Raw genomic sequence first — 27,497 nt, forward strand, 5'->3', positions numbered from 1 at the left:
AATTGGGAGATGGACACAGGTCCTTTTCCTTTCCCCCCCATTTCTGTCCTCCTGTCTGCTCCGCGTTGCTTACCCAGACTCCTTTAGTGCTCTGCCTGTTCCCCTTTTCCCAGAAGTTTGCTTTCTGCCTTGAAGTACAGCCCTGGGGCAGAAGGCGGCCTGGGGCTTTGAGAAAGTGCTGAGGCAGAGCCGGGCGGCAGAGTCCGGAGCCTTTGTGGTCCTGTCCCCTCTGGCCTCCCTGTCTCCGGCACATTGAGGCTGGGCTGCAGCCCGCTGCCCGGGATCTTGCGCCCTGTGTGAGCTTTCCCTTCTGCTCTGACAGCGAGGCCTGGCCCCCCATCTCCCACACCTCAGCCCCCCCCCCCACCCCCGCCCCTAGGTCTCAGGTTAATTCGGTCTCAGGTTAACTCGGCCACAGGGCTCTGTCATTGTGTAAGCAGACTGAACTGTTTTTCCTGCATCGTAACTGTTTGTGTTAACTGTACTCTTTCAAAACATTTCTTGTTTTGCTGCAGCCCAATGATGATAATTACCCAGAAGATCACTAGTTTGGCTTATGAAGTCCATGATGGTAAGAATTTAGAAATGAACTTTGCATCACTGAAAGAACTCACACTCAATTCATCTTTTGCTTAAGATATCACCATAACTTTCTGCTCTTTATCTGAGGTAAGGCAGGGGAAAATAAATATTTAACTCTGCATAGGGCTATTAAAGTGTTGATTTTTCTTCCATATTTTATCTTAATTCTGCATTCAATTTAATGACAAAAACAAAGTAAAATAGTGTGATTCACTTATGACTCACATTAGTGACAATTTAGAATATAAAGGAAAAAGATATTTGGTCTAAAGGTTTATTGATTCCTGCTTCACCCCTGTGTTACATTTTTACTAAAATTAGAATGTTTTCCCTCTGCTCTCTCTCCCTTGTTAAAAACACACATGTATGTTTTCGTATAAGAATTTACAGATGCGTATTTTACATCCCCAGCGAGTGCGTGGGTTTCAGCTTGCTCGATGGGTTTTGCGCCCGTGTGTATTACCCTTTCTGCGCCCTTTGCTGGGGAAGACCTACAGCTGTTTTTCAAACGTGGCGTTTGCATTTTAATTTAGTCTTTCGATTGGGTTCAGGATCTAGGAAGTCGGTGTGTAATCGTAACACTACACTCCTGTGGGGGAGGGTGCGCGGATGAAGAGTGCAGCTCTCTCTGAGGAGAGGCCTGTCGCGTGAGGGTCATTCCTTCCGTGGTGCCGACGCTGGCCGTTTGGATCAGGCAGTATAGAAATGTTTTAATACCCTTGTAAAAAGTCACAGCATTTACTGTTTTTTTCTTTAAAGATTTTATTCATTTTTAGAGAGAGGGGAAGGGAGAGAGGAGAGAGGGGGAGAAACATCCGTGTGTGGTTGCCTCTCCTGCCCCCTACTGGGCACCTGGCCCACGACCCAGGCGTGTGCCCTGACTGGGAATCGAACTGGGCGGCACTCAGTCCTCTGAGCCACACCAGCAAGGGTGCATTTACTGTTAAATATGTTTGCTTTGGAGAATTTCTTAACTTAATACTGATTTCTGCAAGGAAGAGTCAGATCAGCTCCCTGATGCGTTACTCGTACACATACCCGGACACACCGGGCTCCACGACGGCCCTTGACGCGACTGATGAGCTCGTGTTGCAGTGAGCGTGAACGGAACCGTGTGTTCTAAACAGTTACACCAAAATCAGGAGGGTAGTGTGGATTCCAAACGAGAAGAGTGATGCAGGTGTGAATGGGAAAAACGCAACTCTTTTCTTCGGAGAAACCACAACTGATAACAGTACCTGTCTTTATTCCTCAGGGATGTTTCGAAAGGATGAAGAACTGACTCCGTCGCAGAGATACTTAGCTGTGAGGTGCGTGTTTTCCACTGCGTCCCGCCGGGTCTGTGCCACCTCTGCCTGGGACTCTCAGAGCTCACGGGGCGAGGCTGATTGCCATTCCCGAGGAACTTCTTTGTAAAACCACATCTCCTCCCTCTGCCCACCCCCCGCCACCAAGGCTTGCTAGCCCAGGCTAGGCATCCCTGCTGAGCTCCCAGAGCACCTTGAATATATGGGCATACAGTATGCACCTCCTGTGTACCATGAGGCTCTCTGCCAAACTTTCAGTCTCCCCTGTGAGACTCCCCGAAGACAGGAAGGCCCTATAGCCCTCCTGTCTGCCCTGGGGCAATTGTAGTAATTGCAGCGGCCTGAGGCCAGGCGCTGGGTGAGAGCCCCCGTGTTAACAGCACATGGAGGCCATGCTTTCAAATAAGGAAGAACCAGTCAGATACTCTCATTTTTATTTGAGGAATTTATTCTGGGATGAGCTTCTACTCCATCTATGACAGGCATTTTGTTGATTAATTTAAGGAATAGCTTACTTTTTGGAACATCTGTCTCAGTGTAATTAGAGACCAAATACATGTTTTACATAAAGAAGAACTGCTGAAGCACCTTGTTTCCTGCAAACCTAGGACTAGCAGATGCGTGGCCGGCAGAAGGATGCGCTGACGGCGGTGACAGACCCGTCCCTAAGTGTTCCCTTTTGACCCCAGGTGGCATGTCTTGGGAACCCTCTTATATTTCCCCACCTCTAAAATTGCCTGGCTGGATGCTCTCTATAGAGCTCTCTACAGTCGGTCTTTGCCTCTCGGTAAGCACGCGCTTGAACACGCTTAGCTGGTGAGAGGAGGACTTGACCTGGGTTCAGTGATCGTCACGAGGCCTCGGTCCCTCCCAGTCACCAGGCACCAGCAGGTACTTGGGTCCCGTTTCATCCTTGTCTGTCACATGGCCGCCTGGCACCAACCCAGACCTCGTTAAAGTCAGCTTTCCATCTGAACAGTAGAAGAAAGCAGAGTGGGAAAACACCCAGGCTTGCTGACTGGTCTCATTTTGAATTTGTTACCCCAAATTTAAAACTATGGAACCATTTGTCACTAGTGACTTAGGGCAAAAATGTAGGCAAACTCCCTTTTTCTTACTGCAAATCCACTTTAGCAAGTCTGGCCAACTATGTCTGTGAAATCATCCTCTAATCTGACAGTGACATTTGACCCTCTCTGAACCTGCCTGAGCTCTCACCGTTGCCACGGAGACCCCCCAGCCCTGCGTCCTTTTCTATGGTTTCTGCTGTAATAGCTCCCCACTGGGCTCGTCTCCTTTCCTGCCCTATGCCGCAGGCAGAGGTCCTTTTAGGGTACACTGAATTAGCTCACCCCGTCCCCTGACACAAACCCTTCATTGGCTCCTCTGAGAACTGAGCACAAACTGAGGACCTTCTGACGTCGGCCCACCAGGCCTGGGAAGGGCCCGTAGCCACCCCTCCCCCTCGCTCAGTCCACCTGCCACTCCCCAGGCCTCTGGCTGCATCAGAACCTCTCCTCCCTTCATGCTGTCGCACTCTGGCCCCCGGCCGGCTGTACTCTCTTCGTACCGTGTACCACTGTCTCACGGGGTACGTTTATTTTGACTGCTCCTGTCCTTACCCAAATGTAAGCTCCGTGGGGGCAGAACTTTATCTCGTTTATCATTTTGTCTTCATCACCTATGTGGCGTTGTGACAAATGTCTGGAGATAGTTTTTGTTGTCACAAATGGAGGGGAGGGGGTGGGGCTGCTGGCATCTAATGAGTAGAAGCCCGGGGTGCTGCTGAACATCCTCGGAGCCCAGGACGGTCCCCACAGCAGAGTTACCGTCAGAAACCGTCAGTAATGCCAGGGTGGAGCAGCCCTAACCCAGGGCAGCACATAGTGGATACCAAACAAGGGTATTTGATATCAAATAAGTAAATGAAAGACTGAATCTTTCATTTAATGCCATAAATGAAGTATGTATCATTGCACTTTGGTTCTCATTTTAGTGGCGAATTTTATAGTTTTCTACTACGGTCTCTAAAATGACTTGTCGTTTGATACAACAGCTGAGCCAGAGGTGATGTTGGCCAGTTTCATGGTTCAGAATTACCTCCTGTCCTTGCAAACGGTGACACGTGGTTTGGCTGAGCTGCGTGTGGATAAGCTGGCGTTGGTTTTGGTCTTGGAATAACCGGCACTGGACGTGGAGCTCTGTTGTCGCGGCCCACAGAGGCCCGGGCACGTCCTGGGGCGGCAGGGTCAGAGCACGCTGAGGTGGCATTAAACAGGGGCTCCGGGGGCAAGTCTGCTTCAGACGTTGCCCCCACCGGGTGTGGGCCCTCAGGAGGGGATGCTGAAGGTTCGAGACACTTGGAAATGTAGAAGGAGAACTCCGAAGAAACCTAAAAAGAAGTTCTGGTTCAGTGGTGACTTAGGTGGTGTCAGGCGGACAGGAGGCGCTGCCTTCTCTCTGATCGTCTTTATAAAAGTCCACGTCCGAGGGGCCTGGTCTCCCTCTCTCAGCCACACAGCTTCTGTGCTTCTTCGAGAGACAGCTTCTCGCATCAGGGAGGCAGGAGGGCTGGGCATGCGTCCCAGAGACCTGCTCCCCGTGCCCGGGTGTCGTTCTTCCATTTGTGGCAGTTTGTCTTGGTGCACAGCCACCTGACAAGTGGGGCTGAATTTACACATTGGAAACATCCCCTCCTAGTTCATTTACATGACAATGGGTCTCATCCACATAGTCTCCTATCTTACCAGTTTTTACCTGGTTACCTGCACTGAGAACGAAACGCGTGGTAAGCTTCAGATACCGTGTGCCATTCGGACTGGTCTCAAAGCAGTGCAGTTAACCATGTCGGGAGGCATCCTTGATTTCCTCTCTCTCACACCCCACGTCCAGTCCGCCCGCAAACCCCATGGCTGTACTGTCCAAGTGTGTGCAGATGCTGCCTCCCCTGCTCCTCCAAGCCACGGGCCCCTCTCCCTGGTCTTCCTCCTCCCCCCTGTGCCCTGTCCACACACCCTCCTGCCGGTTTTCATCGCATTCAGAACAGAGTCCTGAGTTCCCCCCACAGCTTGTTCCTGCCCACTGACCTCCCTGCTGCCCAGGCACGCCATCCCCACAGTTTGTACTCCCTGGTCCCTCTGGACACGCACACGACATCCTCTCTCACTTCCCTCTCTGCCCCAAGTCACCTTCTCTGAGAGGCACCCCTGACTCAGTGATGTAATAAAATTAGCTCCTTCTCTTCGTAGTGCGTGGCATCTCTGCAAGGATCTTACGTTTTTCAGTATGTTTTCTGCAAGTGCTGTGTAAGCTCTGTGAATGCAGGGCCTGCCCCTTGTTTACTCTGTCTACACGCTAGCACTTGTGAGTTCACAGTTGGTGCACACGCGGACGTGCTGAGGGAGCGAGGGGTCGACTAGTGGGAGGTGGTTCTTTCCATTGTCCATGTAGGTTTGCTCCCTCGTGAGGAATTATGTAGAAACCCTTCGTAGTTGCTCTTACAGACCCGTATGGAAACTGTTTGTCCAGAACCATTGTTGGGCGTGACTGCATCCAGATCTTCCAAGATTCTCACTGTCTGGATGCAAATGGAAACGAAAGCTTATTTTGTTTTAGAAACGGTAGGGGCAGCGAGGTACAGGATGATTGTTGCCGTTAAATTTCCCGAAAGGTTCTGCCACGTCTCACGAGTAGCTGTCTTGTCCTTGCAGGCGTATGCCGAGCCTACTGGAGTATTTGAGTTACAACTGTAACTTCATGGGCATCCTAGCCGGCCCCCTCTGCTCTTACAAGGACTACATCATATTCATCGAAGGCAGATCGTTCCACGTGGCACAATCCGACAAGAACGGCAAAGAAGAACCACACCGTGCAAGAGCAGAGCCGTCTCCCAGCGTAAGTGTGGGAGCCGCTGGAGTGATTAGTCCTGGTCACGTAAAGATGCTCATGTGTTCAAGTTTTGTACGTACCCACCTGTTTCTTTAAAACGTTTTGCAAGGGAAACGACTCTTGTACTAAGGACCTAGCAGTGATGCTTAGGAGAAGTATGGCATGAGAGAGGAACAGAAGCAGGGAGCCTAGGAAGCTATGCTGAGAGCCTTCGTGAGAATAATGCTCCAGCCCGCACGGCAGTCTTCGGAGTTGGTGTTCTTATTCCCGTCATTGAGCAGACGAGGAGGCAGACTTGGAGGCCGAGCTTGGCGGTGGGAGGATGGGAGGTAGACCTGGCAGGCTGCACTGCACCCCAAGCGGCCTCCACTCCCTCTGAGCCACAGGGGCTCAGGTGCTGCCTAGTCAGGAAAGGTTGGGGGCTCTGTGTAGGCGAACTTTCTGTGGGATTGGTATGATAGAATCTAGAAGTCCCATGAGAAGGTCAATCTAAATGTCCGTGAGACAGTACAAGTGCTTTTTCAGACCGAGGGCGTGGGGCAAAGGGTCAGCCTCCCGTCCAAGTCGCTGTAGACAGAGAGCGAAGGAAGAATTGGCGTCCAGTGGTAAAAGCGCTCCCCTCTGTTCCGCCATGTAGCTCAGTGTGTTTAGCCCCAAAAGGTGCGTTTGTCCCATACTTCCTGGTACCGGCTAAGTGTTCACTGGAAAGCCGTGTCATACTGGGCTGCATTTCAGACGTGACACTGTGTTCCTTTTACTCTTCCACTGACTCTGTTGAGTCTCCGCGCGACCACCTCACCTGTGAGAGGCCTCCTGGCTGTAAGTGAAAGCAAAGAGGGGCGCAGAGCGAGTGCGGTCCAGATCACGAAGCCCTGTCTTGCCGTTGCAGGGGGCGGTTACTCAGAAGCTCCTGGTCTGCGGACTCTCCTTGCTGGTGCACCTGACCGTCTCGAGCTCTTTCCCCGTGGAGTACAACGTCGATGAGCACTTCCGGGCTGCAGCCTCGTGGCCGGCAAAGGTTATCTATCTGTATGTCTCTCTCCTGGCGGCCAGACCCAAATACTATTTTGCATGGACATTAGGTAAGTAACCTGTGACTAGACTTTTCTTTTTCTTAAAAAAATTTTTTTTATTCCTTGTGCTATTACCATTGTCCCAAGTCTTCCCCCTATACCTCCCTCTACCCAGTTCCGCCACTCCCTCCAGCGATTCCCACCCCCCTTAGTTCATGTCCATGGGTCGTGCTTATAAGTTCTTTGGCTTCTCCATTTCCCATACTATTCTTAACCTCCCCTGTATATTTTGTACCTACCATTTATGCTTCTTATTCCCTGTACCTTTTCCCTCATTCTCCCCTCTCCACCTCCTTGCTGATAACCCTCCATGTGATTTCAATTTCTGTGATTCTGTTCCTGTTCTGGTTGTTTGATTAGTTGGTATTTTTAAATTCAGTTGTTGATACTTGTGAATTTGTTGCCATTTTAATATTCATAGTTTTGATCTTCGTGTTCTTAAATAAGTGCCTTTAATATTTCAAGTAATAATGGCTTGGTGATAATGAACTTCTTTATCTTTACCCTGTCTGGAAAGCACTTTATCTGCCCTTCCATTCTAAATGAAAGCTTTGCTAGACAGAGTAATCTAGATTGTAGGTCTTTGCTTTTCATCACTTTGAATGTTTCTTGCCAGTCCCTTCTAGCCTGCAAAGTTTTCTTTTGAGAAATCAGCTGATAGTCTAATGGGAACTCCTTTGTAAGTAACTCTCTGCTTTTCTCTTGCTGCTTTTAAAATTCTCTCTTTATATTTTTAACTTTTGGCATTTTAATTATGATGTGTCTTGGTGTGGTCCTCTTTGGGTCCAACTTGTTTGGGACTCTGTGCTTCCTGGACTTGTGTGTCTATTTCCTTCACTAAGTCAGGGAATTTTTTTTAATTAGTTTTTTCAAATACGTTTTCAATTTCTTGCTCTTCCTCTTCTTCTGGCACCCCTGTGATTCAGATGTTGGTATGTTTGGAGATGTCCCAGCGGCTCCTTGTACTGTCCTCATTTTTTTTTAAATTCTTTTTTCTTCTTGCTGTTCTGGTTGAATGCGTATTTCTTCCTTATGTTCCAAATTGTTGATTTGATACTGGCTTTATTCCCTCCACAGTTGGTTCCCTGTAGGTTTTTCTTTATTTCTCTTAGTGTAACCTTCGTTTCCCCCTGGGTTTTTTATGTTGTTGCTGTTCTCAGTGAGTTCTTGGAGCATCCTGATCACCAGTGTTTTGAACTCTGCATCTGATGGGTTGGTTATCTGTTTTGTTTAGTCTTTTTCCTGGGGGTTTGTTCTGTTCTTTCATTCGGGCCATGTTTCCTTGTCTCCTCAATTGGGCAGCCGTCCTGTGTGTGTGTCTGTGTGTTAGCTGGAGCTGCTTCGACTCCGTGTCCCAGTAGCGTTGTCCATCTGGACGAATGTGGCTTCTTTAAATCCTTGGTTGTGAGACTTCCACACAGCTCGGTTTTCTGGTGGTTCTGCGTGTCACTTGCTCTGAGGTCTGGCCGTAATTCTTTCTGTGGTTGAGCAAGGAGTTACCCACGCCTCCATCTTGACCAGAAGTTTTGAACTCTCACTTCTGATGAGCAGCCAGGCGTCACAGCTACCCACCCTGTGGGACCCACGGCCCCAAAGTCTGGCTCCACACCATTTGCTGGAGACGCCACCAGCTTCTGTGGCCCGAGTGACTGCAAGGCCACCCACACCCAAGCTGCTTTGTTGTGACTAGACTTTTCTGGTCACTGCTGAAGTGTGTCTTACCCTGTACGCTGCCGTGAGAGCGCCCTCTGGAGGATACCTGGTTAGAGACCAGCGAGAAAAACCAGGGTCACTGGTGTGGAAGAAACAGACCTCATAGCTCATACCCAAAATATGAGGATTTATCCTAAAAACTTAGGATATCCTAAAAACTGGATCACTATTAGGTTAAAATGAGAATCAGTCTCCTTTTACTGTTTAAGAATAAGAGGTCAGACACGAGTATGTGATAATATCTGCTTCCCGGGAGAACATGGGAGGTTGTTGCGTAGGTTATTAACACTTTTTTGTTTCACTTTGTTTACTCCAGCTGATGCTATTAACAATGCTGCGGGCTTCGGTTTCAGAGGCTATGATGAAAACGGAGAAGCTCGTTGGGACTTAATTTCCAATTTGAGGATTCCGCAGATAGAGGTTAGTAAACCGTTCAGTGAGTCACCGTAGGAGACTCAGAGTGCATCACGTGCTTTCATAGACTGTGCTGTGCTGTCCCAGAGCAGTACCGAGGGATTTTTAATGACATGCCCGTTTTGTCATTGCACCAGCGCTGACTGGTTGTCAGCCGTGTGCCAGGCCCTGGGGCCCCGGGGAGGAAGAAGGGGGCACTCTGGGCTCTCTCGGAGCCGTAATCTAGAGGCAGTTCCAGGAGGACAGAGAGATAGGTAACGATCAGACAGGTGCGTGTCATTGTAGGGCAGGAGTCAGCCTCAGATGACAGTGGGGTCCGAAGGACGTGATGTCTTCAGTGGGTCGGTAGGAGGGAGGGGATCGGCACCCCCTCCCCCGGTAGAGGGGAGCAGTCAGCCTGGGGGCATGCACTTCACCCCGGCTCCCAGGGTAGGGAGCGGGGGCTGGGGATGGAGGTGGGGTCAGGGCGCTTGGAGAGTGTGGGGTGTGAGTGGTGCTGGAGCGTTGGGACGGGCTATGTGCCACGTGCACGTGTGGACTGTGGCCCCTGATTGCTGGCCCTCCGAGGCTGGTGCTGCTGTCCTCGCCACTCAGCCATGAGGAACCGAGACGCATAATGAAACGCTCAGGGATGCTTGAATGCAAAACGGGTACTGAGTGACGCTGAGAAATTGCTGCTAACTTTGTGGGATCTGATCATAGTTTTTGAGAAGTCCGTATGTATATAAAGGGCATAAATTCAGATCCGTTACAGGCGAAATAAGGTGTCTGGTATTTTGCTCTGAAATGCTGTTAACAACGTCAGTAATAAAAGGGGAGAAGGGGAGGGGAGAGTTGGTAACTGTGGGCATTGGGTGATGACTGTATGGCAGCATTTCTACCCTTTTGGTCACTATTGTACCTTAGGGGCCCCTGGAGACTTTTTTAAAATCCCCCCATGAGATTTTAATGTCACGGGTACACTGCGTGTCCATTTTGTGCCCTGTTGTACATGTGTGTGCTTTGCACATAAAAAGAGAGAGATTTTTGCTTCCCTGGGGGTAAAATCGCCCCTGTCGAGAAGGCATGGTGTAAGAAAAAGCGAAGGAAAGAGAAGGGGGTCCCCCTTCGTGCAGGGCATGGGCAGCGGTGTTACACACTGCCGAGGTGCCCGATGAGACAGGACCGACAGCGCCACTGGCTTCAGCAGCATGGGATTTTGTGGGGGGTTGGTCGCGGTTTCAAGGCAGGGATGGGTGTAAAAGCCAGATTGTACAACCCTCCCCCATGAGGCAAAGAGGGTAGAGATACGGCAACAGCTGAGGGACAGGTGATTGAAGGAGTCTCGTTTTGTTTTCAAATGGAGGGACTGAAACATGTTTACTGATCAGGAGTGTGCGTGAAGTCAGGGAGAGAGGCTTACCCCTCTGTGAGGTCCCTGCGGCGAGGGTGGGGGCAGAGTGCAGAGGACAGGCGGACAGGGTGACCCAGCAGAAGAGGGACCACTTCTGCTGCAGAATCAGGACGGGAGGAAAGCTGAGTGTGGGTGCTGCTGAGTGTGCGGTTTTGACATGAGGAGGCGGTGTCTGATGGTTCTATCACGACTCTAAAGAAGGAGCCCAGCCCCTCACGGTGAGGGACTGGGGAGGCTCTGGGAGCAGCAATAGGAGAGTGGGGGGCTTCGGCAGTATTGCACTGGACCTTGCAAAGTTGCTGGCGTTTACCTGGTTTGGACTTACCAAATACAGGCATTTCAAATGGTTCAATCAGACAGGCATTTTCAAGAAGAGGAGAATGAATTGTCTTATCCAGGGAGATGGGGATGGCCAGTAGGTTGAGGGGCTCATTGCAGTTAAGAGCCAGGAATGATGACAACCGTCTCGAACGTTGTGTGACATTCTGTGCCCAGCATTCAGACATTACGAGTAGGGAACACAGGCGGTAGGGCCGGTCAGGGTCAGAACTTTGATGGCGGTTGAGTGACAAGGGGAAAGGAAAAACATCTGGGACCTTGACAAGAGCTGTGGATGGTGGGCCACAGGCTGCAGTGGGGGACCTGAGTGGGTATGGCTCGTGGGGACATCCCTTCCTCCTAGAGTCACTTGCCACTCTCTCAGGAATTTCTTTGGGCTAATCTCACGAGCACCCCTGCAAATGTCCCCACGCAGGAGAGAAGGGAGATGACCCGTTCACCTCATGGACGTGCCCTGCAGTAAACAGGCTCCTTTCATGGCGTGACGTTCCTGCCTCATTAGAAAAGCAGCGTTCGGGGTAGTGATTTCATTAGAAAAGCAGCGTTGGGGAAGAAAGCACAACCCTGCCGTCACTGTCAAGCTCATTGATGTTTAGCACAATAACACTTTATTACTTACATTAAAACTCCATTATTTTGTTGGGCAAAGAAAAAAAGTTCCTTTGTTTTTCAGATGTCAACAAGTTTCAAGATGTTTCTTGATAATTGGAATATTCAGACAGCTCTTTGGCTTAAAAGGTACGTTCTTTCGCGAACAATCTTCAGCTGTGCTTTGGCAGTTAATGACTAGTCCTAGCTTCACTGAGTTCAGATTCTGGATTAAATTAACAGTGTGTTGAGTGACATGGTGGCCTTGGTGTTCCCCAAGAAACACTGTTCGCGTCCTACAAAGCCAGGTCCTGAGTGCAGCTGCCCCTGGGGCCTCCAATGGCCTGGGAAGGCCTCCACCAAGGTCAGGCCGCAGCGCTCCCTGCTCCCACTGGTTGGAGATGTGGTCCCACAAAACCAGCGACTGTCCAACCAGTGTGCTTAGGCCCTGGGTTTTCCGGAGCAGTTCCAGCTCCCACACGTTCCACCCAGCAGGTCTTGGCTGTCAGCACAGGGTAGGAAGGTTCCCAAGGCAGAAGCCCCGGCCTCCGCAGAGCCTGCAGTCTTGTTAAAGACACAGCCGAACGATCCATACGAGCTCTTCCCCGTGGTGCGAGGAGGAGACGGAGCAGGGGCAGTTGGGGGCCCTCACCCCGACATGGCTGATGAGCAGGAATTGCCAGGTGGACCCCAGAAGGCAAAGGCAGCCCGGGCAGGGGGACCAAGTTAGGAAGCTGCTCAGAAGCTCCGGCAGTTCCGTCTCACTGTCCCAGTGAGACTTAATGTCCTGCGCGGTGTTTCTTTCACCAGTTGCCCCCTGGCGTGGGGGGCTCTCAGCACCAGTGTCCTTCTGTCCCGTCCTCTGTCTTCGGACGGGTGGGGTATTATCTTTATCCCGTGAGACAGCCAGAATGTAGCATCACCATCTTCGTTGTCATCATCATCATCGCCTCAGTTGCCCTGCAGTCTTTCCCATGGCTGTAGTTTGGGAGCTAATTTGCTGTGTTATTTTTGTTGTTAAATTTTAAGTTGGATACGTTAGGAAGATCTTATTTCCATCCGAGTTCTCTGGTCTGTGACAAGAAGACTGTAGAGCTGGCGGCACCTGCCTACTTGCCAGAATGAGTAGTGTTACCAGATCAGTTGAAAGGTCTTCCTGTTACTAACGAAAAGATAGTGTAAAATAAAGATAACTTTAATCCCAGGTAAAGGTTTTTTTTAAACTAGCGTAGACCCCCAAACACTGGACGTGATCGCCTCAGCTGTCACATTACACCAGTGAGAAGACGAGGGCTGGGGGGGACTTGGTTCTCCACACTCGGCCCTTAGCAGCTGTGAGGGGCCCGAGGCAGCTGGTGCCCGTGTCCCCAGTCCCCCGAGCCCTCTCAGGTGGCAACCAGGCGGCTGTCGAGGGCGCTATGAAGCCCAACCACGTGCTCCCGTGGCCTTCCCTCGTTCCAGGGTATGCTACGAGCGTGCCACCGTGGTTCCCACCTTCCAGACGTTCGTCCTGTCCGCCACCTGGCACGGGGTGTACCCGGGGTACTACCTGACGTTCCTGACCGGGGTGCTGATGACGCTGGCGGCACGGGCGGTAGGTACCAGCGCGGCCCCGTGGGGAAGGCCTGGCGCACGGTGGCGCCCACCCGGTGGCCCCTGCCATTGGAGAAGTGTTTAAGGGGAGCTGAAAACTGTGCCTCGAGACGACCGGGCGGGTGGGGTCTGGCGACGCGTCCCGAGCACCGGAACCTTTGAGCCCTGGTGGAGACAAGGGGCAACTGGGCCCAGGCAGGGTGGACGGCCGTCCCCGGCCCCCGCAGACGCCGTGAGAAGCAGGGTGCACTTCTGGAGAGTGTTTGCATGGCTGGGACCTGGAGTAATGTTCTGGGAAACAGTTGAGCAGACCGCTTGGGGACATGGGTGGGAAAAGAAGAGGGGATACTTCAGTGTGAGGGAAGTGGCGTGACAAAAATGGTGGTGGGGCAGTCTTACCTGTCACTTCCAGGTGAGGTGGCTGCATTTACCAAACCAGCAGGTGTTTGCTGTGCCCACTGGTAAGGTGCTGCGGGGAGCGCGTGAGAGAAACACCAAGAAAGACTGACTAAGGGCTCCGCCTCCTGGTAGTTTGTGGTCTCTTTAGGGACGTGAGACGTGTGTGCGCATGTGTGCACGTGTGTACAGGCACTTGTGATGGGCTCTGTGCACTTACTAGACAGTAAGTGTCACAGGTGTGCAGAGGCGCAGGAAGTCCCTGAGGCTCAGGTCCCTGGAGGTGCCGACTTCCCTAGGGAAGCGTGGCTGGGCCTGGGCTTCCGGAGAGGAAGGTTCTTTCAGTGGTGAGTGTGGTGGGGGAGAACGGGCATTCTAGGCGTGGAGATGGCATTAGCAGAATTGGGTTCGAAAGGGCACGGGGTACTCAGGCATGACAGGCACACGTGTCTAAGCAGAAAGGTCACGTCTTTGTAGAGAAGGAGTAGTCTGGAAAGGCGAAGGGCAGGGTGGGAGCAGCAGGGCAAGAATAGGAGAGAGAACTTGACCATGAGACTGGGCGAGGGCCTCATCCCTGCTATCTGCACATCAGGGAGCCAGGCGCTAGAGCCCAGGCCCACCCCAGGACGACAGGGTTGCCCTGGGTGACGGAGGGGACAGAGTGGGGGGCAGCTGCGGTGGAGGGACAGTCTGGGGGGGGGTGCTATGCCCCTCACAGCACTTCCCCTTGGACAGACTCACACAGCATCGTCACAGCAGGGCTACCACCCACCTGTCAAATTCCCAGACAAGAGAAGCGGTGACCATGAAAGAACAAAGGAAACAATGTTTAAGTTCATACTTTTCACAACTGAATTGTTCCCTAGAAGCTAAAACAACTTTTAACTAGTGCCCAGTTCGCGCTAACAGAGCGGGCACGGCTGCCACTCGTCCTAGGAGAGGCTGTCCGTCCCCCGCAAACGCAGAGGACAAAGTGGAGGCAGTCCCCCTTCATGTTGCCATGGTGGACATCGTTACTGCCGTGGAAAAGTGGAAGATAGATTCAAGGAGCTCTAGGCAACGTTATTTTTAACTTTTTGGGAAATTTTTAGTTTTAATACAGCTTCAGGTGCACAGCAAAGTTGCAAAGAGCCCCTCTCTGCCCTTCCCCAGACTCACACGCTCCGCCCGTGTGTCTCCGAGCCCTCTCTCCATGTTCTCCTGCGTGCACGTGTTATTTCGAGCCCGCTTTCCGGCAGTGGCTGCCGTGGTAGGCCCCTGCCAGCGCCGTTTTGAGGGCCGTTCTTCCACATCCGAAACACTCGGAGGAGGTGGTGTCCTCTCATAAGCAGTGTTAAGGACGAAGCAAATACTTGTGTCTCTCTGTTTCAGATGAGAAGTAACTTCAGGCATCATTTCACCGGATCTCCCCACCTTAAATTGCTGTATGACGTGCTCACGTGGGCAGTCACCCAGGTAGCTGTAAGTTACACAGTCGTGCCGTTCGTGCTGCTCTCCGTGAAACCGTCCTTCACCTTCTACAGGTAAGTAAACGCTCCTCGCCCGGTGCGTCCCTGGGCGTGGCTCCTTGCTCTCAGCGCCTCACTTCCTCCGCGCAGTGCCCGGGTGTTACTTTGTAGCCCTAAGACCCGCCGTTTCCGGTCTCTTTATGGAGTGATTCCCCCCTTGGTCCTCACATGAGAATCTGGGCTTGAGAACGAGCTGCTGGGGGGCCAGTGCCTCAGATCCCTCCCAGGGCGAACCAGAAAGTGGAGCTCTTCTTTACAAGGAGTTATTCATTCCCTTAGTTTCTTCCATCAAAGGGACACGAATTAGTGACATGCGTTTACCTGTCCGTGCTTCCCCTGTCTCGGGCCTCGGTGGCACTGTGTCCTCTCTGTGACATGCACGTCCTCGTCTTGAGTTTCACGCTTCGTCCGACTCCGCTCCTTCCCCCACAGTAGCTGTCTCGGAGACGAAAGACCTCGTTCTCTCGTGGGTTCTTCCCTGCCCGGCATCTGGAGGGACAGAAGGGGTTGCGGGGCCAAAGCCTGTTGAATTGAATGTGACGATAATCACCCATTTTAACAAAATGGTTACACAATTTTTTAATGTGATGGAGTGAGCTGTTGTTTGAATTCTCGCCCATTATTTTCATTCACAGTTACTTGACCTTATAGCTGTAGAAGCAGCTTAGGTCACATTTAGCTTATATTTAACCTGGGGAAGGAGATTTCTACTAATATTTTTAATAATGTGGCTTTTTAATTTTGTGACAGTAACCATCAAGAAGCACTATCGTGTATCTGTTACTCACTTCATTAGACTATAGTAACTTGCTTAGGGACCGTAAATAGCAGGAGATGCCAGAGCAGTCGAACTCGCTACTACCCCCGTGTTCTCGCCTTTGCTCAGTATTTGGTTCTTTGGATTTGAGGGATTACTTTCGGGTCGCTGCAGCTACTAATAGATGCCTTTTTGTTGGTGGTCTATTTGGCCGTGGCCTTATGACCCTTACCAAGGAATGTAATATGACTAGTCTCATGCCTCAATTAGCTTGGGTTTCTCCAGAGCTTTATAAACACCCCTGGAATCCGCCGTAGAGCTTCATCTTGGGCGCGGGTCAGGGGATAAGAGAATAACGTCGTAAATAGATGCGTCCTGGCGGGGGGGGGGGGGGGGGGCATGTGACATTTTGCCAAGTGTATAGTTATTGAGGATTGTTAAACGGTGATAAAGTTTTTCCTTTTTCTTTCAGCTCCTGGTATTACTGCCTTCACATCGCTGGCGTCTTAGTATTACTGCTGTTGCCAGTGAAAAAAACTCAAAGAGGAAAGAACGCACATGAACCTGTGCAGCTCTCACGACCCACAAAGTTCGATGGAACAGAGAATTCTTTGGGACAGAATAGTTTTTCCACAACAAACAGCATCTGCGATCAGAATCAGGAAGCAGCCTCTAGACACCCACTGCTAAACCAGTGACGGGGAAGACGCTCGGTGGCTGTTTCTTGTACGTTGACAGAAACCAGTCTTAGCACCTTCTCAAGGGTCCGGGTTTGTTTGGAAAGAGTACGCTGGGGGGAAATCGGACAGTTGTCGATAGGGAGTTTCCTGTGCACCCGCTGGGAGGTGGAGCAGAATGAGCCCTCCCACGCCATGTCCCTGTGGGCCACGCCTTACACAGAATATTCCCATTATTCCAGTGGGCTCGGGACCTCAGCACACGGCCGCAGGGGCACGTGGGGGCCCTGCTGCTGAAAGTCCGTTGCGCACCCCGAGGCGCTGAAGGGGTGGAAAAGGATTGTGTTGATCTGGGCGATGGAGAGAAATTAACTTTTCCAAATGAATGTCTTGCCTTAAGCCCTCTGTTCCCTAAACTGTTGTCCCTGAATGGTGTTTTCGGGTTGCACTACTGGGAGAGCTCTGTTCCAACACTGGATGTTCTAGGCTGTGAAGGAATTCTGGGGGAAATCGAAACAGGACACTGAAGGCTGTGGGTAGTTCAAAAATGCAATACACATCTCAGTATTGGAAGGGTTTTCCTAAAGTGTCTCGAATCACTACCGTGGGTAGTGATGCTGTAAACAGCATGGTGCCACATGACAGGGAGCTTCCTTTCCCGGAGAGTTTAATTACTTTGTGTCAGAGAGCCCTTCAAGGAGGAGTTTCTTAAACATACTTAAAGATTGGTAACGTGATATTTCAAGCTCATTTTCTTACAAAAGAGAGAGAAGATGATGGAGGCAGGTTGGCCGGCCGGCAGGCGGATAGTTGGGCGGGCGGGAGCGAGGAGGGCACTGTGGGGCAGGGTGGGGCGGGGGGCTGGTGGCCGCAGGAGAAGGCGCAGATGCCAGGCAGGTACCAGGTGCTCAGCAAAGTGCTTTTCTCCCTTATTTATCTGAGCTTTTGTGACATGTAAGATACAAAAGTGTAATAACTTTTTAATGCTGTGGATCTTAAATTTATCAGGCATAAATTATGTAGGACTATAAAAGGGTTATGAGGTTAATGGTGGGAGATTGCTTGAAGGTGTTGAAGGAGAAATCACTGGGTAAGGCTACTGTCTGGCTATTCACTTTCTCCTCCTTGACAGTTTGATTCAAATTTGGGAAAGTTTTAGGGAAATGAAAACTTAATGTCATTGGGTTTGAACCACATCTTTAGAGAATAATATAAATTAGTTTCCAAACTCTTAACTTCTCACATTAAAATTTTGCTGTTAACTCTTGTTGATGAGTTTTCGATTCTGTAACTGGAAAAATGTGCTTTTATCTTTTGGGCCATTTTCACCATAGTGAACTCACCTGAGGTGTCTCCCTCAAGCCCACAGTCTCATGCTGCTGCAGGAGCTGAGCGGGGACAGTGGGGTGACATGCCGGCCTGGCATCGGGGCCTTGGCTGTGGACCTCACCCCAGGGCTGAGAACAGGACGGCGGGCAGGGCCTCTCGACTGCACCTTCGTTTGACCAGTCTTTATGGAGTTTAGTTTCTTTTTGCCTTAAATTATTGATGAAATGCAGATTGTGGTCTCTGTTTTTTATTTTTGTCATGAGTGAATTTTCAAATGAAGTTAAGGACAGAACAACCATCTGGCTTAAGGGATGTGTAATGCTTCGTTTAAGAAGGAAGGAAAAACGAATGTACTTGGAGCTTTTGAGGTCCTAGTCGGCAAAAATATCTCCGTATCTTCTTAGACCTTTAGAAATATCTGAATATTTGTATGAAATGTGTTTATTTTTCTAAAGGTCATTTTCCCCACCAGATGAGGTCAGCAGGCGTGCCCCATTACCTCTGGAAAGAGCAGGTAACTGAGTAGATTTTCTCTACTTTTCCACGCTTGAAATTAAGCTGGCCGTGTGATGTGAGAGGACAGGCGAGAATAATCGTGGAAAATACCTGCCCCCCAAATCTCTCCCAGTTTAATTAATGCTGCAGAGACGCTGGTCACTTTTAAGAAAAAGTAAATAAGTTTGGAGTTTAAAAGACAAGTCTAGGCATGTCGTAAGTGAAAACTAGAAAACTTAATAAAACCTTTTCTGCTCAGCCTATTTAGCCATTTGCAAATAATCACAGTTTATTTCTACTCCTGGACTGGACTTTCGTTTCTCAGCCTGTACCCTCGGGTCGGTGTTACCTGCTGCTCAGTGAACGCAGCCGCAGTGTGACCACCGAGGAAACGAGGTCACTGGTGGAGTTTCCAGTGGCTTGGAAGATAAACAGCCTGATTTTCACTTCCTTGGATTAACTCATTTTTTTTTTTTAGTGTATGAAATTGTTGGGTAGCTTTTCTCTAATTTTGGAGAAATTATAACCACAAGTATGCAATCTAGAAGCAAAGCTAGAGAAATAATTCTAATTCTCCAGTTGTCTTTTCTCCTCAAAAAGCAACTTCCTGTGCTCTGCAAAATGGATGTATGTACTCGCAGGGTGGGGAGGACGGGTGCTTCCGCTGACAGGGGACTTGAAGACCAGTGCGTCTCTGCTACCGGCTGTCTCTCTGTGAGCAAGGGGGAGCCGATTCGCTGTACTGCGTGCCCGCTGCTTCTGAGTCACAGAGTAGGGCTCAGTGCCTGTGTGTGTTACCCCTCCACCCTTCACGCGTCGCAAGGCCACCCCAGAGATGGTTGGTCCGTCAATATCATATTTGTGCTTCTGGTTAATTATTACACTGCGGAAACAATGAACAAAAATAATTCTTCCTTCATTTTCTTGGGACAGTAACAGTTATTTTAATTTGATGTCTCAGCTGTATCCATTTTATAAGTGGCTTATTCTCGGTTTTTAAAATAAGCATTTTTATTGGAACTTGGAGTAATTGGAGAAATTTATTTAGCTTGTTAAACATCCTGCGTAGAAGAGGTTTATTTGGTCTCAAGAATGCCCAGCCATCACTTGCGCCGCCCCTGTGCTGTGGGTGGAAAAGTACTTCGTTGTTGCTCCCCACCGTGGGTGCCGTTCACACGCAGGAGCTCCGGGCACCAGTTGGGAGGAAAATTTCCAGTGAACAGGATGGTTCTGGGGAGCGAGGGTCGCCACACTGGGCCACTGACGGTCGTGGGGGTCCCGGACCCTCCTGCGGCCCGCCGTCGAGGAGCCCGTGGTTCTGATGAGCTGCATGCGCTCGGGAAGAAGTTGCATGATGACCCCGAAGGGTCGGCTCTCCAGGTCTGCAGCCAGCTGTGCTCGTCAGGAATGGAGGCCGAGAGCGAGATCCATATAGAGTCCCGGACAGGGGCAGGTCCACAGTCAGAATCACTGTCACGGTCGTTCACTGTTAGCACTGGTGTGCAGAGCCCTGACTTTGGAAGAGAGTTTCGATGGCGACAGAGGAAAGCCTTTCAGGCCATTGGTCAAACGGCGCACCAGTTTCAGTGAACGTAGCCCTGAACGCGAGTCTTTCCTAACGAAGCGGTCCGTGCTGAGGGAATGTGCTTTCCTTGAGCTTTCTGTTTCCTTTTTCCTTTGTTTCTGTTTATGCCATGGAAACTTGGAAAAGATACATGCAAAAATACTATACAAATTTCCAAGTTCACTGGACACAGTTTACCACCACATAACTTGTCAAATATTATTTCCTTCAAAGATATTTAAAACATGCTTAATTTAGACCTTATCTTAAACTCCAGGATGATTAAAATTTTTTGCCATTAAAATAATGACAAAATTTATACTTTAATTCAAGGACTTGTTTACACTTAGGACAAGAATCTTTCCTATTTAGGACTTTGAATATCCATGAATAACTCTGGACATTTATTCTCTTTCCTTATTACACACTTCAAAATTATCAGTTGGTTTTAAGAGTTATACATTATAATTGAAAGAAAAAATTACTGGAGAGAATAATTGATTCAGAATGGCCCGTATCACCACTGTTAGCAAGTGATTTGTCCAGAGTTGTAGACATAAACTGGTATTTTGTGGGGGTTCATTTGGCCGCTAACAGTCCATCTGAAGTTGAATACGTCACGTTTGACGTGGGTGCGGGGCTCCAAATGGCAATGTGAAGTGCCGCCTTCCCGCCCTGCCGTTCCTGATGCCGCTGTTCCCTCAGCCCAGTGGCTGCTCCCTGTGCTCTGCGCCGAGAGGCTGGGAGCTCTGCTTTCTGCAGCCTTTCCTTGGAAAGGGGGTTGTGTCTGTGCACGGGCCTGAGGCTCAAGGACAAGGTTTGCATTTAAAAGAAGACACGCCCCTCGGACTTAGATTGGGAAGATTAGCATGCGGGGGCGTCTCCAGCGTTTTTCTGCCTCACCTGGCGCTCAGGTGTGTTTGTAGCAGCCCTCCCAGCCGGAGGACAAGTGAGAGGAAATCTCCGTGTGGCGTTTGTAGGGATGCTCTCACACTCGGGATGAAGCCGCACATTGAGCTCTTACCCAGAGGGTGTAGCCAATTCCATTTTGATGGATGGGCTGCTTAATAATGTTACGTGTTTTTAAATGATACTTATTTTAGTAGGTTTTTCACATTGAACAAACCCCAGTAAAGAGCGGAGAAGCTCTCTAGGTCCTTCAGTGGGAAGACTTTGCAAAACAGAGCCTCCAGACATATTTTTACGCTGATTGGCCTTGCCTTTAAAACTGATTATAACTGTCGTCTTTCCGTACACCTTTTATAAAGCAAACAGAACACGCTCCAAGACTCTGTGGTCTGTAAACACGGTGTGACAATGCAGAACCACTCTTGGCTTCCTCAGTGATGCATGGCCATCTCTCAGTCAACAGCTCTGTAAAAGTTTTACCAAATTGTACTACTGTGAGAAGATGGAATTATAATGAAAAGCCAGAAGTCACAGAGCAACAGCAATAGAATGGCTGAACATTTTCTGAGTAACCTGTTGGAAACGGAAAAAGTGACTGGCCGTCTTTTCCTGGAATCGTAAATGACAGTGTTCTGCTCAGTCTCTATTTTGGGGTACTTCTTTGAGAAATCGACGTGTCTGATACTCCTTTTCGTCCTTTCCCATGAGAGGACAAACATGGAAAGAGTTTAACAGACTTTTAAAGTATGCCTCTGTCCCCATTTTAAGTACTTCTGGTTCTGTAGTACACGGATTTGTCACTGAAGTACACTTGCTTCTGACCTGATCGCTTGGAGAAAGGAGTCAAACTTCCATCACAAACATGTCCCATACCAGTCTTCTCATTCCTCACCTGTGCGCTACCGCCTCTCCGAACCCGAGGCAGCTCCGGGGGCAAAGCAGGGGGCGAACGCGGACGTAGTTCAGGTAGAAGTGTGTGATTTCGTTCTGCCGCCTCCGTCTCCACCCGGGAGTAGTAGAGCGTCGTCACTGAACCGGAGGAGGGTCCCAGTGGCCGTGGCCAGGTTTGCAGGACTCCCTTGCCCTCCCTGGGGGAGAACGGAATGGGTGGTCTGTGCTTTTTGTTTTTATGATTCCAAAAGTGTTTTTTTAGGAAGCGTTGTCAACAGACCCACACACAGTTCCCGTCGTGTGGTCAATGGGACCGCCATGTGTGGGTCCGCTGTAGCGTGGCGATTCCACGACCACTCGCTTCCAGTCCAGTCTGTCCTCGGAGCCGCGCTGCTGGCTTGTCGCTGGGCTTCGGCGATGTCTTTAACGTACACGTGAACGTTTTTTTCTAATCTGCGTGTCTTTAACACTGATTAAACAGCAGTTCGAAAACGGGGGTGTGTGCTGATCTCAGAGGCCCTGAGTCCCTGCGGCCCTGTACACCAGGGCTGAACACCGGGCCTGACAGGAGAAGTAGTGTTTTTTTTTAATTGCCGGATTCTTCAGTATGATGATAAAAAGTCTAAGGATTCACTGACTCGCTAACTGCTTAAAAAGTATTTAAAAGAAACTGTTACCATACGATGAACACTTTGGAAGGCAGTTGAAACAACCTTAAATTGGTATGTAGGATCTTCATTCTCTCCTGAAAGACTTAAAGCGAAGATGCTGATGTTCCTCAGTTAAATAGAGAAGGAGCTGGCCTTCCTGTCCTGTGGGCCCTCCTGGCGTGGATGTGTGTGTCTGGGCGTGCTTCCGAGCAGCCGGGCGCTGGGAGTCCCGCCAGGTTTCTGTACGACGGTCACACACCAGGGAGCTTTGGCGTGCACTTCTGGACTCTCCTGTAGGAGAACATCGTACATTAAGTTGTGCCGTTGTACAAGGATGCTAGGGGTGCAACGTACAGGTGTGTCCAGTCATGGTGCCTTCTCTCTGGAGGGCCTCAGACTATGGTGGCCGGGCTGCCAGCCAGCACAGTCCTCATGGGTTGTGTGCACCTGCAAGCAGGGCAGCCGAGACTAGCTTGACCGCGCAGTAGGGAAGGCCCAGGAAGGCCAGGTCCTAACAGGCCTCCTATTTCATATAGGTGAGCAGTGCATTTGGGTTTTTTTCTTTCAATTATTCATTCCACAAGCTAAAGGAGTTCCTACCCATGTGCAGGGCAACTAAAGAGTGAATCACTGCCCTCGCCTTCAAGGAGCTAATAATTGATGCCCAGATGATACAGTGAGTGCTTTGTGCGAGCTGGCCAGAGGACCTTAGGGCAGGAGGTGGGCGAGGAGCCAGGCCAGAGCCGGGTCGGGACACACAGGAGTTGGCAACGGGTTTGGGAGGAGGTGCTTACTGGGCTGAGAAGGACGTGCGACGGGAGCCAACTAGAGGACGCGGGGCATGCCGAGGCCCGTGGGGTGCTGCACCAAATAGAGTGGAACCAACCAGAGAAACACCAGTGTGGGTCTCTGCGCTCCTGACAGTGACTTATCTCCCCCAGTTAACAATAGGAAACAGCAGGAAGAAATTGTGTCGAGCCAATTGAAAAAGAACAAGACTGAAGTAATTCAAACATATAGATCAGTACAGAGCAGCGTAACAGACGCTCGTGCCCGCCACTCGGGTGGGACAGGTATTTTTGCTTTGCCTCGTGAGGTTCAAAGTTTGCCTTTTTTTCCATAAAAAGAACGTTGCCCATAGGCCAGCATACCTGCCCCAGCCTTCCGCTTCCCCCTCCCTTCCTGGAAGTAGTAACTGTCGATCTGAGCCTCTTCTGGAAAGCTCTTCACTTGGTCTGTCTTGTAAGCTCTGATTAAAAAAATGCTCGTGTTCCACGTCCGGTAGCTTCCTGGGTGTTTGCAGTAAGGTGGGTCACGTCGACGCCGTCCGCTTGTGGCTCGAGCCAGCTGTCAGTGCAGGTTCTTAACGTCACTGAAATGTTGCATTTCTCGTTACTGGTAAATCTCTTCTGCTTTGTCATGCTGTATTTTTTGCTTACCCCATGTGTTTTGCTTGGCCTTGGAGTCCTCCGCTCTGTCCAGTGGTTTCCTTGAGCAGAGCCGGCAGAGGGGCAGAGCCAGACGCTCTGTGCCCGGTGCGGTGCCAGTTGCCAGCTGCCACCCCCTTTTGCAGGTGCACATGAGAACAGCCTTAAAAAATGGGCCCCAGCCCTGAGCTTAGGTGCCAGCTGTTTACAGTCACCCCTGGGGAGACAGTTGCCCAACACCCAGCACCCGAGGGCCCGTGAGAAGGTGAGCCCTCCCACCGGCCAAGGGGGCCACCAGTCTCCCCCAAAAGTTGATTTCCTGCTTGTACGTTTTCTCAATGTGTGAGCCTCGAGGACTGAGATGCTCCCATCCAAAAATCAAAGACGAGCAAGTAGTGGAAACCCATACTACAACCCACTTTCAACATTTACAACACAGCTTAAAAGAGTAGCCAGCACAGTCCCTCTGCTTCCTTACTCGTCCCCAACTCGACGGAGTCGCTCTGCAAGGGGCCACTCTGGCCTCTGTGGCTGAACATGACAGCCAGTTTCCTGGTGTTCTCTCAATTTGTGCAGCGTTAGGCTGTGCTGACCACTCTTCTTGAGAGTCTCCCCTCCGCTTCTGGGAAGCTGTCCTCGCCGGCATCTTCCTAGATGCTGGTGCGCCGTATTTTTCTCAGTAATTTTCTCTCGGGCACAGTTAGGCCATAAACAGGTAAAACTAATGAAAACTTTTCTCAACGTTCATGAAGAAGAATAACAGAAAAGTAGTCAATGAGGTGATTCCAGACACAGCCACTCCAAGGAAACAGCCCAGATGACTAGCATCTGACTTCTGAGTCACTTTACTCGGGGAGAAGCGGCGAAGGACGAACCAGGGACTTTTATGCTGATCATGTGCTCCTGCCTTTTTATTCCATTAGGGGTGTGGACCCAGAACCCGTGATGTCAGTAGGTAGTTTTATCGGATGGTGGGGTTGCCCTTGGGTGGGAAGTCCCTTGCGAATGGCTGAACGAGGTCAGACTTCTGTGTAATGCCCGCTGCCCGAGGGAATACGTGGAGGTTTCTTTTCTGCCTAGGGGCATAGCACTCGAACACATTCCCGTTTGCCCTGGCAGCTGTACTGTCGTCACTGGAAGTGGGAGCCTGGCTATCCCACGCAGCTCTGCACTGCCCATCTTCCGCCCCGGCCCCACCCCCAGGCCCGGGCCCTGCCCTGGGAATGCGCGGTGCATTGTGAGGGAAAGGGCCCCCGGAGCACCTCCAAGGTCCCTTCCCCTTTGGCTCTAATGAAAACCCAGGCGTCTCCTGAGAGACTAGCTCCCTTGCAGCCCTCTCTCCACCCTGGGCCTGGAGGTGAGGTCAGTGCCCTCTTTCCTCCCCATCATGTGCAGAGAGTCGTCCCCGCTTCCCTCCTGAAATACCAGAGCTGAGAAGCTCGTGCCAGCCCTCCTTGCTGCTGCCGTCTACAGGCTTCCGGGGTTGCTCCCTGCTGGGAAGGACTGGAACCTGGTTACTGCTCCTGTCCAGCACGTGGTCCTTGATGATTCTGAGACCCCTATAGGAGAACTTGGCAGCCCTGTGGCCTCCCAGTTCCCTGGCCTGCTGGCCCCCTGCGGTCATGTCCCTCATTCCACTCAGGCTACCTGGGTAGACGAGCTTTAGACCTTGTCACCGCTGATCCCCTCACTTCGGGCAGTCTGTTCCCAATCAGCTCCCAGCTCCCACCTCACTCCCTCTAGTCTGCAGACTCCACCACGTCTATGATCCCACCATCCTCACGTCCCAGTAACCTTGGCTCACAGCCTTACCCCTCCCTTACCGCTGAGACCCTGCACTGTGCCAGGGCACAGGTGTCTGTCCTACAAGCAGAGGGACTCTGATGAGAGAGAGGGAAGTGCGGTGCAGTGGAAACTGCTGAAACATCATGCATATCTCACTTTATTTTAGAATAGTTCTGGTTGGAAAGAAAACGGGAAGACAGCACAGTGCCCCCCAATTGTTAATATCCTATGCGTAGTACATCTGTCACAACTAATACACCAACGCGGACACATTATTATCTAAAGCCCCCACTTCATTCAGATCTCCTTGCCTTGGTTTTCCCAGTGCCCTTTTCTGGCCCAGGATCCCCTTCGTCACGTTGGCGGGGACGATGCCTCAGACTTCCCCCGTTTCTTCTCAGGACCTGACAGCTTGGAGGATGGCGAGGCAGGGGCTGTGGAGAACGTCTCTCCACAGGCTTGGCCCCGTGTTTTTTCTCTTGGGTGTATTTTCACAGGAGAGCACTTCCTTTTTGACTAGGTGTAGATCTTCCAACTTTGCACGTCTGTGATGGAAAGAAGGTGGCAGCGATGAGCTTCCGGTCCTGGCTGGAACAGACGTGCTCGGTCTGCACTTCTCAGCTGCCTCTGGCACTGGGCACCTGCTCCCAAATACGCCCAGAACCTGACTTTCCATCTGCGCGACTGTCGCCCCAGCCCGAGCCACCCTCGCCTTTTGCTTGTAGCATTGCAAAACCTCCTGCTTCCACCCTGGCCATCCAGACAGGCAGCAGGTGGCTTTTCTGAAACAGGTCAGCCGGGTCCCTGCTCTCTCAAATCTCCCGGGGCTCCCCTCTTTCCTGCAGTAACGCTATCTTCCTCGTGGTGGGAGAAGCCCTGCCAGCCGGGCCTCTTTGGTCTCCTCCACTCCTTCCCTTGCCCCTGCCCATGCCACCCCACCTCCTGGACCTCCTCCTGTGCTCAGAACTCGCCCAGCTTGTCACCAACCACCCTGGGACTTTGTCCCTACTGCCTCATCTCTAACCTTTCTGCCTAGTGCACCGCCCCTCCTTCGCCCCTCGGCTTTTGCCCCTGGGCGCCTCACCTTGTCACTCCGCGATCTCCTGCACAGCACGTAGTCCCCAGCCTGTCAGTGGTCGGGTGGTTGTCTGCCTCCCACTTTGGGATGCGAGCGCCACCAGGGCAGATGGCAGGGACTCACCCTCCCTCCTGTGTCTGTCCTCCTCTGCTGCCTAGAAGAGTGTTGAGCACGTAGTAAGCACTCACTCAGTTGTGGAATGAGTGAATCTTAGAGACGCTCATTCCCTATGGAGAGGAGCTTGGCTGGTGATGAGGGCTCTTGATGGGAAGGGGTGAAATGACTTAATGAGTGAATGGAAGCTGATCCCACAATTGGAAGCCTCTGCTGGGACGTCCTACAGCTTTCCCATTGTTTTCTCGTGAGCAGCCTCCCGGTCGGGACGCTGTGTGCTGGGGTCACCAGAGTTTTGTACTGGTTGCCACTGCTTCAGGCTTAGTTTCCAGATACCTTGATATACTGGTATTTGACTAGGTTATCTACTTTTCTCTCACGCATCTCTCCACGCCCATATTATGCTTATACAATTGCATTCGTCATTTTTTTACTATATGTCACTAACATCCCTGCTTAAGTAAAATGCTTCTGCCCACAGAAAGTTCTAGACAATCTGTAAGGAAGAACCAGCTGAAATCCTATCTTGACTAAGAAGTCCTTCCAACTTCCTCCAAATGCAATTAATCTCTTCCTCTTCAAAGCATGTATCAACATACCCAGAGCAGAGCATGAAGAGGCTATAAAAGACAGGAAATGTGAACAAGAGAGTAAGAGACATAGAGGCTACGGTTAAAAGGTCGAGCATATGGTGACCGGAGTCCAGAGGGGAGAGGAGAGAGTGTCAGAAAAATGATGATGTTGATGAAAGGCATCAATTACTGGGAACTCCGAGAGGATAAGCAGTGGAAGTTCAAAGGGCCAAGAAGGATAATCTTGGAGAACTTATTCTAGAAAATATTAGAACTGATTACAAAGTGATAGTAATTTGAAGTGTTGTATTGGTTCCAGAATATCCAAATGCATAAATAAATTATGTTGAAGTCAGTTTAGTTCAAGAAAGAAACATGTAGTAGGCAATTTGGAAGTCAAGGAGAAAAGGTTTAATATTTCGTAAGAAACAAATAGAAAAGGAGCTATTTTTAGG

At 50.6% G+C, this 27,497-nt stretch overlaps 1 protein-coding gene across 5 annotated transcripts in view; it reads left to right on the top strand.

The window, feature by feature from the left end:
- The window catches only part of MBOAT2 (membrane bound glycerophospholipid O-acyltransferase 2), a 73,459-nt gene extending 55,964 nt beyond the window's left edge, over nucleotides 1-17,495 (top strand). For all 5 annotated transcript variants that reach the window (XM_053925290.2, XM_053925289.2, XM_071221586.1 and 2 more), the window contains 9 exons: nucleotides 516-571; nucleotides 1,838-1,892; nucleotides 5,600-5,783; nucleotides 6,667-6,859; nucleotides 8,880-8,983; nucleotides 11,383-11,447; nucleotides 12,759-12,891; nucleotides 14,658-14,809; nucleotides 16,024-17,495. In XM_053925290.2, coding sequence (XP_053781265.1) covers nucleotides 516-571; nucleotides 1,838-1,892; nucleotides 5,600-5,783; nucleotides 6,667-6,859; nucleotides 8,880-8,983; nucleotides 11,383-11,447; nucleotides 12,759-12,891; nucleotides 14,658-14,809; nucleotides 16,024-16,249 — 1,168 coding nt within the window. In that variant the 3' untranslated portion in view covers nucleotides 16,250-17,495. The remainder of the gene's footprint in view (nucleotides 1-515; nucleotides 572-1,837; nucleotides 1,893-5,599; nucleotides 5,784-6,666; nucleotides 6,860-8,879; nucleotides 8,984-11,382; nucleotides 11,448-12,758; nucleotides 12,892-14,657; nucleotides 14,810-16,023) is intronic.
- The last annotated feature ends 10,002 nt before the right edge of the window (nucleotides 17,496-27,497 follow it).

Source organism: Desmodus rotundus, chromosome 5 (assembly GCF_022682495.2).
Source record: "Desmodus rotundus isolate HL8 chromosome 5, HLdesRot8A.1, whole genome shotgun sequence".
Lineage (NCBI taxonomy): Eukaryota > Metazoa > Chordata > Mammalia > Chiroptera > Phyllostomidae > Desmodus > Desmodus rotundus.